Source organism: Myxocyprinus asiaticus, chromosome 11 (assembly GCF_019703515.2).
Source record: "Myxocyprinus asiaticus isolate MX2 ecotype Aquarium Trade chromosome 11, UBuf_Myxa_2, whole genome shotgun sequence".
In the NCBI taxonomy this organism is placed as follows: domain Eukaryota; kingdom Metazoa; phylum Chordata; class Actinopteri; order Cypriniformes; family Catostomidae; genus Myxocyprinus; species Myxocyprinus asiaticus.
Genome location: NC_059354.1, coordinates 47,605,386 through 47,621,401, shown reverse-complemented (window position 1 = coordinate 47,621,401; position 16,016 = coordinate 47,605,386). Strand labels below are relative to the sequence as shown.

The 16,016-nt window shown below is 37.6% G+C and overlaps 1 protein-coding gene across 1 annotated transcript in view; it reads left to right on the top strand.

Annotated features, from left to right (window-relative positions):
- The window catches only part of scn1laa (sodium channel, voltage-gated, type I-like, alpha), a 91,619-nt gene that overhangs the window by 36,742 nt on the left and 38,861 nt on the right, over nt 1–16,016 (top strand). The window contains exons 8-13 of the mRNA XM_051710272.1: nt 633–884; nt 4,450–4,510; nt 7,914–8,055; nt 11,801–12,007; nt 13,735–13,953; nt 14,823–15,179. Of these exons, the coding sequence (XP_051566232.1) occupies nt 633–884; nt 4,450–4,510; nt 7,914–8,055; nt 11,801–12,007; nt 13,735–13,953; nt 14,823–15,179 (1,238 nt within the window). The remainder of the gene's footprint in view (nt 1–632; nt 885–4,449; nt 4,511–7,913; nt 8,056–11,800; nt 12,008–13,734; nt 13,954–14,822; nt 15,180–16,016) is intronic.

Genomic DNA, 16,016 nt, shown 5'->3' with positions numbered 1-16,016 from the left:
TAAGTTTTTATAGTTCAATTAACTCTTATATACCCCTTTAAATCAGTGTACTGATGTACTGTATTGATTACTATGGAAGTAAAATTATGACTAAAGTCTTTGATACAAAAAAGCATATGGGTTTTAAATCAGTGTACTGATATGCTGTGTATTGATTACTTTGAAAGTAAAATAATGACTAAAGCCTCTGGTAAAAAAAAAAAAAAAAAAGATTTTAAATCAGTGTACTGATTTAGTAAAAAATTATTGAAAGAATTGTTAATAGAATTTCCAAAGAGCCAAAATTGTTAAGTGGAACTGGAATCAGAACTAGAACCTAATGAGACCCATCCTTAGTTTGAGCTAGTGTTGGTGCACTTGTTTCTCCTCTCCTTTTGTGATATACATTTGTGCTGTGACAGTCTTGCAAGTCTTCATGTAGTCGCTGTTCTGTTATAACAAATAGCAGCAGTTATTTGCATGTGTAGCTCTAGCTTGTTATCCCGACACATTCACAGTTTCTCTTAAAACATTTAAATGCAATTTAAAGTGGAAATAATCATCAGTTACTTATTTGACTTAAAAAAAACAAAAGCTGTTTTATTATTTTGCAGTGAGACCACCATGAATGGTTTCCTCTGTTATTCACACAGGGCTGAAGACAATCGTTGGAGCTCTGATCCAGTCGGTGAAGAAGCTGTCCGATGTGATGATATTGACCCTGTTTTGCCTAAGCGTCTTTGCCTTGGTCGGACTTCAGCTTTTCATGGGAAGTTTAAAACATAAATGTGTACTGGAGCCGCCCAACGCCACCCTGGATGAGAACAAAGATCTGTATCTTAACTGGACACCTGCCTGTAATGCCACCAACACAGACTACTGCAAGAATTATATTAGTAATCCTGGTGAGTTCATGCTAGCATTTACATTTGTATGCTGAATAGAATAGAATAGAATAGAATAGAATAGAATAGAATAGAATAGAATGCTAGCTTTGGCAAATATTTTCAAGGTCTGCTAGCTATGATTCAGGACCTTATAGAGCCGCACTTGAACATCAACATATGACGTTCCGTTCCACCGGGATTATTACAACACAAAACAGCTGAAGCAATGCTTGCAAATATGAGGCTAGGCTTTCAAAACCCTTAGTTGCTTTCATGCATCCAAGGAATGTTAATGGGAACTATTCCTTACATATTTACATATTTTCATGTTAAATCACACACACATGTTGGTGCAGCTATCATAATGAGGACTCTCCATAGACATAATGATTTTTATACTGTACAAACTATAGATTCTATCCCCTAACCCTAACCCTACCCCTAAACCTAACCCTCACAAAAAACTTTGCATTTTTACATTTTCAATAAAACATCGTTTAGTATGTTTTTTTTTTTTAAGCGATTTGAATTATGGGGACACTAGAAATTTCCTCATAAACCACATTTATAGCATAATACCCTTGTAATTACCAGTTTGTAACCTAAAAAAAAGTCCTCATAAACCACTTAAACCTGCCCACACACACACACACACACACACACACACACACACACACACACACACAAACAATACATGGAGATACACACAATTTTAACTAAACAAAAAAAAACCAATATTGACAGCAAATGTTTGTATGTATCACAATAATTTCAGCTAGCTATAATCATGATTGTTTGCTGCCTTGTTATCAAGAAATGTTTTTTTTGTTTTGTTTTGTTTTTTTTTTGTCAATGTAAGTATTCTGATTTTAAATAAAGTCTTATTACCACAAAAATAAAAACATAAAATGGTAATAAGACAAGACAGTTGCGAATTATTGCAAATAATTCGGGGATTGGCTGAATTTACTTTAAAGGTGTAAAAAAAAATATTTACTCACCCTCATGTGACTTTCTTCCATGGAACACAAAAAGGATATTTTAGGCAGAAATTGAGCCTCAGTCCCCATTCACTTTACAACTGTCTAATATCTCCTTCTGTGTTCCACAGAAGAAAGTCATAGGGGTTTTTGGGTGATCTATTCCTTTAATTCATTGAATTAATCCTGGTGGAATTGATCATTTACTTCCTAAATTTTAGCTGAAGAGAGGTTTCAGCACAGCAGAAAGCTGAGAGTGGTGTGAGGGACATTTAGATCAGGGCCAAAGTAAAGCAAATGAAGAGTGACAGGTCCAATATAGTAACAAGGCTTGAATAGGAAATGTTGTGTAAGTGATACGCGTATCTGCCAGACAGCCAGCTGTCAGCACTCAGCATTATGGACGTTTACATTAGTGCCAGTCATGAAAAACCTGTTTGAGAGAAAGTATAAGAGAGAGGAATTCCCGCTAACTCTTATGGGAATAGAACATGATATCCATTTTAAAGTAGCATAATGGGGGAAAGCACTCATGTAAGAGTGAGGTAATCTGGTGTGCTGCTGGCTGAGGACAATGCCTTTAGTATTAACCAAGTTTTGTTCTTTAAGGGATAGTTCTCCCCTAAAATGAAAATTATCTTATTATTTACTCATGTGATTTCAAACCCATATGCTGTAATGTTTGAATAATCTTTGTGAAGCTCTTGCCATATAATGAGAGTTCATAGTGACCACATCTATCAAGCTTCAAAAAGGACAAAAAAACAAAACAACAACACAAAAAAGCACCATAAAAGTTCAGTTTTACTTGTTTGCTATACTTCAAGGATTATTAAAAGGATAGTTCACCCAAAAATGAAAATACTCACCTTCATGTTATCTAAGACGTGAATGGCTTTCTTTCTTCTGTTGAACACAAAGATTTTTAGAAGAATATCACAGCTCTGTAGGAAATCTTAATTTAAGAGTAAGGCGGAGTTGTCCTCGTTGCTATGGATGACGTCACATTTTATTAGCGCACTCTTTTGTATCGCCCAAAGTGATTGGTAGACAGGGAAGCGCTATTTCTCAGCAGATTCCTCATAGAATATATATAGCAAATGTAATATAAAATAGACAGATAGTGGAAAATATATGTAAAATATAATGATAGATATTTCTTCTCTGCAGCGAGCGTGCATCCATTAGAAAACATGAATTATTGGACGATGTGCGGTCGGGAGAGGGCATATATAGTTTGATAGATGATTTTGCAAATGAACACCGTGATTCAGGCGATAGCATTTTAAAAGGTTTATGTCATGATAATATTCTAATACATTGTTTTTAATGTGGATTGACGACAGAAGACATGCTTCAGATCATTTGTGGGTCACTCTTAGGGATTTAGAAGGACTTCTTAGCTGTCGTGGGTTCAGGAGCTACTTTTAGCGTTAAAATGCTTCATGAATTACTCAGATGAAAATTTTACGAGTCTTAAAATTAGGAGTGACACGCCCCTAATTTTTAAGAGTTGCTCCTAAATTTCCACATTAGGAGCTACTTTTAGCCTTAAGATTTTTTGTGAATACGGGCCCAGATCAAGTCAACAAACATAATCCAGTAGTCTCCTTGGCGATCATGATTTTAAGCTCGATTACATGGTTACATTCCTATAGCGCCATCTAGCGCTCTGCACATGAAATCTTGATCGTGCCTAGAGACTTCAATGGCAAGACGTACAGTAAAGAAGGAGTTATATTTTGGTCTGTCCTCACCCAAAACCAACTGGATCGCTTCAGAAAACATGGATTAAACCACTGGAGTCATATGGATTGCCTTTATGCCTTTATGCTATATCTCCTTTTTGGAGCTTCAAAGTTCTGGCTACCATTCACTTGCACTGTATGGACCTACAGAGCTGAAATATTCTTCTAAAAATCTTAATTTGTGTTCAGCAGACAAAAGAAAGTCATACACATCTGGAATGGCATGAGGGTGAGTAAATGATGAGAGAATTTTCATTTTTGGGTGAACTATCCCTTTAAGTCATACAATGGCTTTGTGTGAGTAATAGACCAATAAAGCTAAACTTTAACTAATGTTAACAAATACAATATTATTGTGAAATGTTAACCCTTAATTTGTGTTCCACGTCAAAACATAACAGCATACAGTTTTCGAACGACATTAGGCTGAGTAAATAATGACATTTTATGTGATGACAAATTTCATTTTCATGTGAAATATTCCTTTAAATATGCACTAATGTGACTGCTGTTTAGACAATTTGCACATTCGCTTGGGGTGCAGCATCCTTTATCTTACGAAACTCACTCGCCATGTTATTTTACTACTGGAAATGCACGAGTCCTGAGATTATCGGCTCTTGGCAGACTCATTGCAAAACAAAATGCAATTGTAAAATCGACTGCTACATGACTGCAGTATTCTCTAATCAAATTCAAATTGAAATGTATAATATTTTAGAGCAATGCTTTGTTAATGGACCAAAATTTTGTCAGATAAACCAGTTATCGTACTATAGCACAAACCACCTAATGCACTATAGCTCATGAATTCTGTAATGGATATTTAAAGATTTTCTCTTCTTTTTACTTTAGATAATCATTATATGATATCAGGAAAGAAGGCTCTGATCTGTGGGAAAAGCAGTGATGCAGGGTAAGCAACATCCTCCACGACAAACATGTGCAAACAGACCAGGATGTCAGGCATTCTTTTAAAGGCATTCTTTTAAAACCATGGCGGCATTTTCCCTTCTTACATTATTCATCAAGATCCTCAGTTACAAGCTTCCTCTCATCCACATTGGAACAATGCTTTCCTCCACAAAAACTGAGACCTTCAAAAACGTTTACTATTACCACATTTTTTGGAAAACTATGACAACAGAAGTTGAGTTGTTTTTTAAAATAATGCTACCGAGCTACATTTTCCGACAAGAAGCGGTGTCGAGAAGCAAATTGCTATATCACAGTTTTTGTCACATAGTATTGCGAGAACCGAGGTAATAATCAAACACGTTTTCCTACAATGTTCTCTCTTGTATGTAGCGTTAGGAAGCCTGATTCATTTGAATGAATCAGTTCATTCAGACATTTCATGTAATGAACGGGTTAAGCATAATTCCTTTGCACTCCACAGAAGTTGCTGTGCTGTATTTAATATCTAGTTTCTTAACATCGTAGCGAAATATTTAGTTAAATGCCGCTGTTTGTTACTATGTTGTCACTCAGATCCCTTATATAAATAAGTGTGTTTCTAGCTGTATTTTGTGTACATTTTATTTGTTCAATTCAGCCTGATCTGATGAACATTACATGACCATGGCAAGATTTTTGAAAATCAAAATTACGTGCCTGATTATACTTTTCGCTGCAGTTTCCCAGTGAAATATCCAGCGGGGGGCGCCAAAAATGAGTTAAATGGTGTCGTAATCAGACAAGATTTTTAAGGTGAATATTAGCTGGAGGTTTTAATGAGTAAAACGTACCTCCCTAACCTAAAACTTTACCTAAACCTAACCAGTAGTGATCTAAATGCAAATAAGAGGTGAAAAAAACCTAAAAACATCCTTGCCCTAAACCAGCGCAACTCGAGCAAACGTTTGCGGCCCGCTTTATGATATCATCATCAGGAATATATTTATCAGCAGCCTATCAAATCTGTATGAATTGTGAGGTGTCCATTTTCATGAGGATTTACACTAGTTTTCTACATTGTATTACATTAGAGAGGGAATTCAACTCCAAGAGGATGTTACAAATAAATACATAAAAACAACAAATAATATCTGAGCATGGCAATCTCACGTACTCAACATGGCGCGAATCTGTCCAATCTCTTGAATAGCTCATCAGATATATGTACTCGCCATGACAACAGTATTTACAGGAAAAAATAATATATCGTTTTTCCTGCAGTGACGGCCTTTAGATGCCATCACATAAATGCTTTTTAGTGATCTACTTAGGTGCAAAATGCTAAGGGGGGTGAACAAATCTTTTTGACTTTATGATGATCTTTGGTGCTAATTTTGGATATATCACTCGTTTATGAACACATCCCAGATGTCTGTTACTTTTTGTTACTTTCTTCTGCAGAACACAAATTAAGTTTTTTAGAAAAAAATCTCAGCTCTGTTGGTCCAAAAAATGCAAGTGAATAGTGAACAGAACTTTGAAGCTCCAAAAAAGCACATAAAGGCAGCAAAAAAGTAATCCATAAGACACCAGTGGTTAAATCCATGTCATTAGAAGTGATATGATAGGTATGGTGAGAAACAGATCAATATTTAGGTCCTTTTTTACTATAAATCTCCACTTTATAGTATTCAGTAACCACTTTTTAGTTTCACTGGCACATCACATCTGAAAGTGAAAGTGGAGATTTATAGTAAAAAAGCCAATTACTTAAATATTGATCTGTCTCTCATCCACAGAGCTGAGATATTTTTTCAAAATAATCATGATTTGACTTCAGCAGAAGAAAGAAAGTTGTACACATCTGGGACAGCATGAAGGTGAGTAAATGATGAGAGAATTTCCATTTTTAGGTGAAATTCCAACATTCTTATTATTCAAATGTTAACTTATAATTTATATATATATATATACACACACTACCGGTCAAAAGTTTTGAAACACTTATTCTTTATTATAATTTTTTTTCACATTTTAGAATAATAGTAAAGTCATCAAAACTATGGAATAACATAAATGGAACTATGGGAATTATGTTGTGACTAAACAAAATCCAAAATAAATAAAAACTGTGTTATATTTTAGCATCTTCAAATTTAGTCACCCTTTGCCTAGAATTTGCAGACATGTACTCTTGACATTTTCTCAACCAACTTCTTGAGGTATCACCCTGGGATGCTTTTTAAACAGTATTGAAGGAGTTCCCATCTATGTTGGGCACTTATTGGCTGCTTTATTATTTGGTCCAAGTCATAAATTTCAACAACTTTTTTTTTTAAAGTAAAATTTTAGTTTTATATTGAAATAAATTTATATGGTGGCACAATTATATTTTTGTCTACAAAACTAATTTCAAACATTTAAGCATACGCCTTCAGATCAAAAGATTTTTAAGATCATGAGAAACATTTCAGTCAAGTGTTTCAAAACATTTGACCAGTAGTGTGTGTGTGTGTGTATATATATATATATATATATATATATATATATATATATATATATATATATATATAGTCATAAAAATTACGACTGCGGCCCTCGAGGGTACAGGGATCCAGCTTTGCTGCCCCTGACCTTTCCGAAGTTGAGTAGCCCTGCCCTAAACCAACACCTAAACCTAACCAATAGTGTCCAAAAACAAAATGTGACATGAAAAGCACATTTTCTGAAGCAACCACGTCATTCGTGTCGCTTCTGCGACACTCTCATCTCAACTGTCAGCTTGCATGTTTGACTTGGCTCGAACCGTGGTCTTCTAATACCAAAGTCGAACAGTCTAAGTGAGCTACTGTGCAAGCTAATCACATTGGAATAAGTGTGTAAATGTAGGTGAGTCTGTAATACAAGCATTAAAATTCATAGTTTTTCAAATGATGCATTATAGTAAAAGTGTTTTGATATCAATAACAGCAGTGTGTGAGTAATAGAGCAAAAAATAAGTGTTTATAAAGTCATAATAAGCTGCTGTAGTCGGGATTTGTGTGAAAGTGAATTAAACGCACAGTTGATAGTAACACCTCTAGTGCTCATTTCACCAGGAAACTGTAAAGAAACATAAAACGTGGCACTTAAAAGTTAGTTTGCAAAAATGTAGTTATAGTAACGTTCATTCTGTGAGATTAGGTTGGTTCAATTTGAATGCTGTCTTAATTGTTGTTGTGCCAGATTAATAGTGTTCTAATTATATAAATAAATTGTCATCTGATATTTATGTATCTTAAAAAACATTTAATGAAGTCAGCTACATGTTATTAGTAACTTGTAGTGTTACTTGACAGTAGGCTAACTACTATAAATTATGAGTAACTTCAGTACTGTTGGCAAGTTTTTGACATACTCTGTCCCATATTTTTGCATTTTAGGCATTGTCCAGAGGGATTTCTCTGCTTGAAAACAGGTTCCAATCCCGATTATGATTACACAAGCTTTGATAACTTTGGCTGGGCCTTTCTCTCTCTATTCAGACTGATGACTCAGGATTATTGGGAGAATCTTTACCAACAGGTGTGTGTAGATTACTGTACATGTCCAGAGTTTTGTTGACATTTTTAAAGAAATCGTTCACCCAAGTGTGTTTTGCTCATTATTTACTCACACTTATGTTACTGCAAACCCGTATGATTATTTTTGTTTTTAATACACAAAAGGAGGTGTTTTGCAAAATGTCCAAGCTGCTCTTTTCCATACAATGAACATGGATGGGGACTAAGCTTAACAGTCCCAGTCCCCATCCACTTGCATAGTATCCCAAGGTTACCAGAGCCAACCAGATCCAACTCCGCTCCTGCTTGGTGTCGGACTCCACTGCTACTTGTTGCTGAGTGATGATGACAAACTACAGCCGGTGCTAGCCAGACATCACTCCAGCCTTTTACGACGGACATCAGAGGATAAACTGATGCCAACTCCAGCTGTTAGACATGGGATACTTTATATGCCACTGCGTGAACCTTGGATTTAGGATGAACCCCACGAAATGACCTGCCTGTTGAACTGTGATGCACCTCACTGATCTCTGCCTGCATCACCTTTGTTTATTGATGGACTACATTCTTGAAATGGAATACATATACTATCAATTAATTGCCAACAAAAGCTTTCATCAGCCAACTAACAAAGGACAATGCATCTATGTGAACTTCTGCAGTTAACCCAGGATGAACTTCAAAGACATTAGTCATTAATCTTACAGTTCATACAAAATCTTTGTTTAAACACTGACCCTTAACACTTACTTAGTTTACAAATTATCAGAATCAGAATGAGCTTTATTGCCAAGTGTTTTCACGTATACAAGGAATGTTTTTTTTTTTTTTTTTTTTTTTTTGGTGATAGGAGAAACAAGTGCACACAGAACATAACAGTGAGTCACAGAATATAAAACAAGGTAAGAGTATAAATAGACATACAAATAATAGGACATATAACAGAATGGCATATGTACATATGCAAGTGGTGATGTATGTGCAAGGTAGGGGTATGTACAGTTATTGAATTAAATATGTGAATTTACATATGAACATGAGATATGTATTTACATTATTGCACTATGGGGATGTCCTGAGTCAGTTTAATTGTTCATGAGGAAAATGGTCTGAGGGTAAAAACTGTTCTTGTGCCTGGATGTCCTGGCACTCAGTGCTCTGTAGTGCCGGCCAGAGGGCAACAGTTCAAAGATGGAGTGGGCAGGGTGTGTGGGATCCAGAGTGATTCTGCCTGCACCTTTCCTCACTCTGGAGACATACAGGTCTTGGAGGGTGGGCAGAGGGGCACCAATAATCCTCTCAGCAGTCCTGACTGTCCATTGTAGTTTCCTTCTGTCTGATTTGGTGGCTGAACCAAACCAAAAAGGGGGGGGGTTGGATTTCTCCTGAAGTCCACTATCAGCTCCACTCTTTTGAGCATGTTCAGCTCAAGGTTGTTGTGACTACACCAGACAGCCAGCTGATCAACCTCCCATCTGAATGCAGACTCGTCCCCATCGCAGATGAGGCTGATAACCGTGGTTTCATCTGCAAACTTCAGAAGCTTGACAGTGGGATCCTTTGCAGTGCAGTCACTCGTGTACAGGGAGAAGAGCAGTGGAGAGAGAACGCATCCCTGAGGAGCACCAGTGCTAATAGTGAGGGTCCCGGATGTGAGTTTCCCCAGTCTCACTAGCTGCTGCCTATCTGTCAGAAAGCTGGTGATCCATCAACAGATTGGGTTGGGCATGGAGAGCTGGGTCAGTTTGGTTGAGAGAAGATCAGGCATGATGGTATTGAAGGCTGAACTGATGTCCACATATAGGATCCTTGCATAAATCCCAGGTCTGTTGAGGTGTTTCAGGATATAATGCAGTCCCATTTTGACAGCATTATCCACAGACATGTAAACCATGGTTTATCATTATTGAATGATAAAAATGTCCTAGTAGGGATGCCCCTTTCCTCACAGAAACTGATATATGATGTCACAGTATCTGTGAGCTCATCCAGGTCTGTGGCTGCAGCTTCAAAAACACTCCAATCAGTGCAGTCAAAGCAGCCTTGTAATTCCAGCTCTGCTTCATTGGTCCATCTCTTTACAGTCCTTACAACAGGCTTAGCTGATTTTAGTTTCTGCTTGTAGGTCGGAAGAAGATGAACCAGACAGTGATCAGAGAGTCTTAAGCTGCACAAGGGACAGAGTGATATGCATCCTTTATTATTGTGTAGCAGTGGTCCAGTCTCTGGTGGGGCATGTGATGTGTTATTTGTATTTTGGAAGTTCACGGGTGAGGTTAGCTTTATTAAAATCCCCCAGAATAATAATAAGTGAGTCCGGGCGTTGTTGCTCCGTGTCTGTGCACGCTGCATTCACACATGCTTGTGGTGGGATATAAACACTCACCAGAATGAACAAGGAAAACTCCCGCGGCGAGTAGAAAGGCTTAATGTTGATGAAGAGCACTTCTATATTAGGTCAGCACATCTTCTTCAACGCTGTTACATCTGTACATCAACTTTCGTTGATGTAAAAGCATGTTCCACCGCCTCTGGAATTGCACTGCACACACGACTTGCGCTGTACACAAATAACTAATACTGGCATTATACTCGTGCTTAGCCAGAGGAGAACTAGCCCCCACAGTGAGCCTGGTTTCTCCCAAGGTTATTTTCCCCATTAACCAACATCTTATGAGTTTTGTGTTCCTTGCCACAGTTGCCTTCGGCTTGCTCACTGGAGGTCTATATACCTAAATATTTAACTATTTAATTATTTATTTTTATACACAATTTACAATTATGCAATGATGAGTCTAAGTGTCAGGTTGGGTTTTTGTCTGATGGGACAGTGACATCATTGCCCCATGTTCTGTCTTGTGTTTCGTGTCCTGTCTTTGTGTTGAGCGCACGGGTCCTCGTGTGAGGTACCGCCGTTTGCTCTTCGGTGATGTCGCGGTCCTGTCATTCTGTCAGGTTGGGTTTTTATCTGACGGGACCGTGACATCATCATCACCCCATGTCTTGTGTTTTGTGTACGTTCTTTGTGTGAGCGAAAGGGTCCGGTTGTGAGTTACTGCCGTGCGCTCTTCGATCGGTCTTGTTTCATGTCCGGAGCATGGTGTCTGGATCCTGACTTCCTGTATGGTTCGGTGTTGGTCTGTGTCGGGATCCGTACACTCATGCTCTATGTTCTGTTTGTTTTGTTCCAATTGTGTTGACGTTTTCTCCCTCATGTGTTTCAGGTGCCGCTGGCATGCGGAATCAGTGTTTCCATAAGAACGCTGATTGTTTCCATGGGAATGCTGATCATGCCAACTCTCAGCTAGTGAGCAACACCTGTCCCTTGTTTTTTCCTGCCTATTTGAATCCCCTCGTGTGTCATGTTTGGCGCTGGATCAGGCTGGATTGGCCTAAATTATTATTTATTGTAAATAAATCCTTTGAACTGTTCCTCTGCTCTTGGGTCTCTGTCTCGCTCTCGCCCTGTGACACTAAGACTTTATAGATATTACAGTTTCATTTTCTTTTAAAGCATGATTTTCTGTAAAGCTGCTTTGAAATGATGTGTATAGTGAAAAGCGCTTTACAAATAAAAATGGCTTGATTTGACTTGATAGTATTGTGTTTTGCTGTAGAAGGCAAATAACATACGGTCAGAAGAACATGAGGTTGAGTAAATAATGACAAAATGTAAATTTGAGTGAACTGTTCCTTTAAGAGACAATGCTCTTTCATCATACACTTTTACAGACTAAAGAACTAATCATGAGCTTTTCCTACAGACTCTTCGGGCAGCGGGGAAGACCTACATGATTTTCTTCGTACTGGTCATCTTCCTGGGATCTTTCTACCTGGTGAACCTAATCTTGGCAGTGGTTGCCATGGCATATGATGAACAGAACCAAGCCACTATTGAGGAGGCTTTGAAGAAAGAGGAGGAGTTTAACACCATGATTGAGCAGCTCATGAGACAAGAAGAGGAAGAGCAGGTCTGTTTTTCATAGGAAATGTATACACACACATTATTTTAATAATACTACTGTTCTGTTAACAACACAAAATTATTTGGAATTATTAAAACGTGTAGAATGTAGCACATGTACTCATGCGTGATTACAAAGGTATTTAACTGTGCTTCACTTAAAACGATCCTTAATGTCATTTGACTTCTCTAGTCATTCACATGGAACCTGACCCTACAAAACTCAAAAGATTTCGGTAGAACTGCAATTCCTGTCAATTTGAAGATATCCCCACTTATTTGGAGTGTTTGTTAGTTCAATATTTGAGCTACTTTTAGCACAAATTGTACCATTTTTAAATCTGTTTTGATGAATTCTGAATACAGAATTTCCGCTCAAGATTTGCGCAGAAAATGCATAAAAAGTTTGCAGATTCTGTCTCGGCCAGCTCATAGGCCTCCACATGTTTTGACATTTTATCACATAGATAAAGGTTTTAGATCTGATTTGAATATAGACACTTTACTTGAAATTTTGCAGAAACAACCATGATTTTGTGGTAGGGACAACAATTGCAATGTAAATGGACTTGACCTTATTTGACCCTTCGCTAAGCTCCGCCCCCCTTGGCTACAAGCTTTGCAGAACTTCCCATAAGAATGATTTGGAGATTGCCGTGAACGGTGTGGTTTTTGGCTAAATATTCTCATAAACGGAATTGACAGTATTCTTAAGTGAGCTGGAATGAAGAGTGACATTTTAAAGCTAATTTATCTGATGTTTTTTAATTTTCATTGAAAACTGTGGAGAATGTGAATCGGAATTGAGGCAAATGATCATCACAGCCACATAAAAAGAGAAAAGCGTCATTCGATAGTGATTACACACCTGCTATTATTAGTGTAAGTGAACAGAACTGCTCATAATGTCTCATAAAACATTCACTATGATGCTGTGAACTCCTTATTTACTATTTTCTTTACAAAGACCTGAATCAATACGTGAATTATTATGTTAACTTATTAGCTTTACGTAATTAGCAAATGTAGGTGTCCTCGCTGATGTAATACATGTTCATTTGAGAATGAGGACTAACACAGTTTAATCCATAGCATGCTCTTCTCAATATTTATTTAAATATATATATATATATATATATATTTTAAGAGAAAGAAAAAACACTGCGGGTATCCTCTCTCTGTACCTTGTGTCACTATTTCAAGTGACCAGCAACAAAGTTTTTTACATTTTTAGAACCATTTCTGTTAAATTCTGATTTAATCTACTCAAACACATTTCTCACGTAGACTGTCATTGGAGAAATGGCACACGGCAACAGTTGCTAAAATAGGATTGGTTGTAGCGAAGGGTCAATTGCATTACATTCACCCAAAAATAAAAATTCAGTCTTCATTTTCTCTACCTCCTATGAGATTCTTGTTAGGCTGGAGATGTTAGCCTCATGAGATGTTAGGCAGAATATTAGCCTCAGTCACCATTCACTGTCATTGCATATTTTTTCAATGCAATGAAAGTGAATGAAGCTAACATTCTGCCTAATATCTACTTTTGTGTTCCAAGGAAGACTGTAGGTTATACAGGTTTGGAACAACATGAGGGTGAGTATATGATGACAGAGTTTAAATTTTTGGGTGGACTTTCCCTTTAAGTGGTCTGTTGCCTGTGTAACAGTATTGTGTCTGTTATGTGATTGATTGATTGATTGATTGATTGATTGATTGATTGATTGACAGGCCGCAGCGTCAAAGTGTGATGAGCTCAGTGGAGGAATGACGGAGAGCTCTTCTGACACTTCCAAACTCAGCTCCAAAAGTGCCAAAGAAAGACGCAACCGCAGAAAGAAGAGACAGCGTCAGGGAGAAGGCGAGAAAGATGAAAATTCAAGCGTTAGAAAGAACAGCTTCCGAAACAACCTGCGCTCATATAAGAGGACTTGCACATCTCCACACCAGGTCAGAAATACCTTGCGTGCTGTGTGATATTGACATTTAATGCTTGTCATAGTTGTAAAGGAGTCTTATTTACTTGTTCACAATCCAGGCATTTTTCTGTTTAATGTCTGTCATTTTTAGACAAGAAAAGGAAAGTAAATCCACAATGTTGGTTTTGGTCTGACAAAGACTTGCATGAAAGTTTAAAATAAGTTTAAAAGCTTGACGTTTAAAGGTTTTAAGGTTATACAGGTATTTGAAGATTTGAAGGTTGCTTTGTGGTTGCAGTGCAGTTGTTGGTAAGCCATTACATTCATGAGTGGATGGGTGGATGGGTGAATGGATGGACGGGTGAGCTTCGTCTGCTCAGCTTCTTCACTTTTATTTGAACATCCAAATAATCATAATTCCCAGTGCTTTTTCTTGTTTATAGCAATTCTGTGGATTTGTTTTCATTCCTTTGCTTTGGAAATGCTTTTTTTTTGTTATAGTCTATCATCAGCATTTTTTATTTATTTATTTTATAATCCTCCTCTCTCTGTTATCTCCTCATTGTTATACTGCAATTTATAATATTCATTCAAACCATCAACATCTTTGTCATCTTCATCACTTTCATGGCCTCTGCCACTTATGTTCTGTCCAGCCATTTCTATTCAACTCCAAGCTTTATCGGTAAGGAATTCATCGGTTTGACATGCCTTAAAGTTTTGTCCCTGTTTACACCTGGTATTAAAATCTATTTTGGGTGATCTGCTCACAAGTGGTCAGCTGAGACAGATCACTGTTAACAGATCTGATAATCCAAATTAGATGTTAATAACAGGTGTAAACAGGGTCTTTGTACATGTATGTGAAAAGCTGAGCTTGAGGCCTGTTTTTCTCTCCAGTCCCCCCTGAGCTTCCAGGGTTCCCCCCGTCGGGACAGCAAAACTAGCATCTTCAGCTTCCGCGGCCGTGTGCATTCCGAAAACAACTATGCTGATGATGAGCAAAGCTTGTGTGAGGAGACAGGCAGTCGGAAAGACTCCCTGTTTGTACCTTGTCGTACTGAACGTCTCTACAGCAACGTTAGCAGAGGCAGCCTGACGCCACGCTTACTGCTGCCCTCTAACGGAAAAGTGCGCTATGTGGTTGACAGCAATGGCCTGGTGATGGTGGCGGGCGGAGCTTCTACACCCAACTCGCCCTCAGGACTATTAACGCCACAGGTGTCCAGAAAAAAAACCATGTTTGCCGACACTTGTGTAAGGGAATTAACTTTAGTGCCCAAACCTTTGCTTGCCCTGTGATGTACCATTTGCCCTGTCATTGTGGTTTTGATGTGAAGCTTGCAATGCTTGCGTTTTGAGCTGGTTGACTTTATTTTGCACAATTTTATAACAATTTTCTTCTCACCCTGCTGGAAAATCCACCTTAAGCTGGAAATATTTTTGAAGATGCTGGACCATTTCATTACCAAACTGGTTATTATCTGGTCCAGGCTGGTTTTTAGTAGATTTAAGATGGTTGTATGCTGATTCAAGCTTTTGTTTTAGTTGATCCAAGCTGGCTTTTAGCATATTCAAGCTAGTAATTAGCTGACCAATTTTGGTTATTAGCTAATCCAAGCTGGCTATTAGCTCATTCAAGATAGTAATTAACTGACCTAAGTTGGTTATTAGCTTATTCATATTGGTTATTAGCATATTTGAGCTGGTTATGAGCTGACCTAAATTGGTTGTTAGCTTATTTAATGTGGTTATTAGCTGACACAAGATGGTAATTATCTAATCCTAGCTGGGTATTAGCTGGCCTAAATATTAGCATCTTCCAGTTGGTTATTAATTTATTCAAACAGATTATTAGCTAACACAAGATGTTTATTAGCTGACCTAAGCTGCTTATTCACTTATTCGAGCTGGTTATTAGCTTATTCAGGTTGATTATTAGCTGACCCAAGATGGTTATAAACTGACCTAAGTTGGTTATTAGCTTATTCAGAATGGTTATTATCTTATTTAAACTGGTTATTGGCTGATTTAAGCTGGTTATTAGCTTATCGAACATGGTTATTAGCTAATCCTAGATAGTTATTAGTTGAT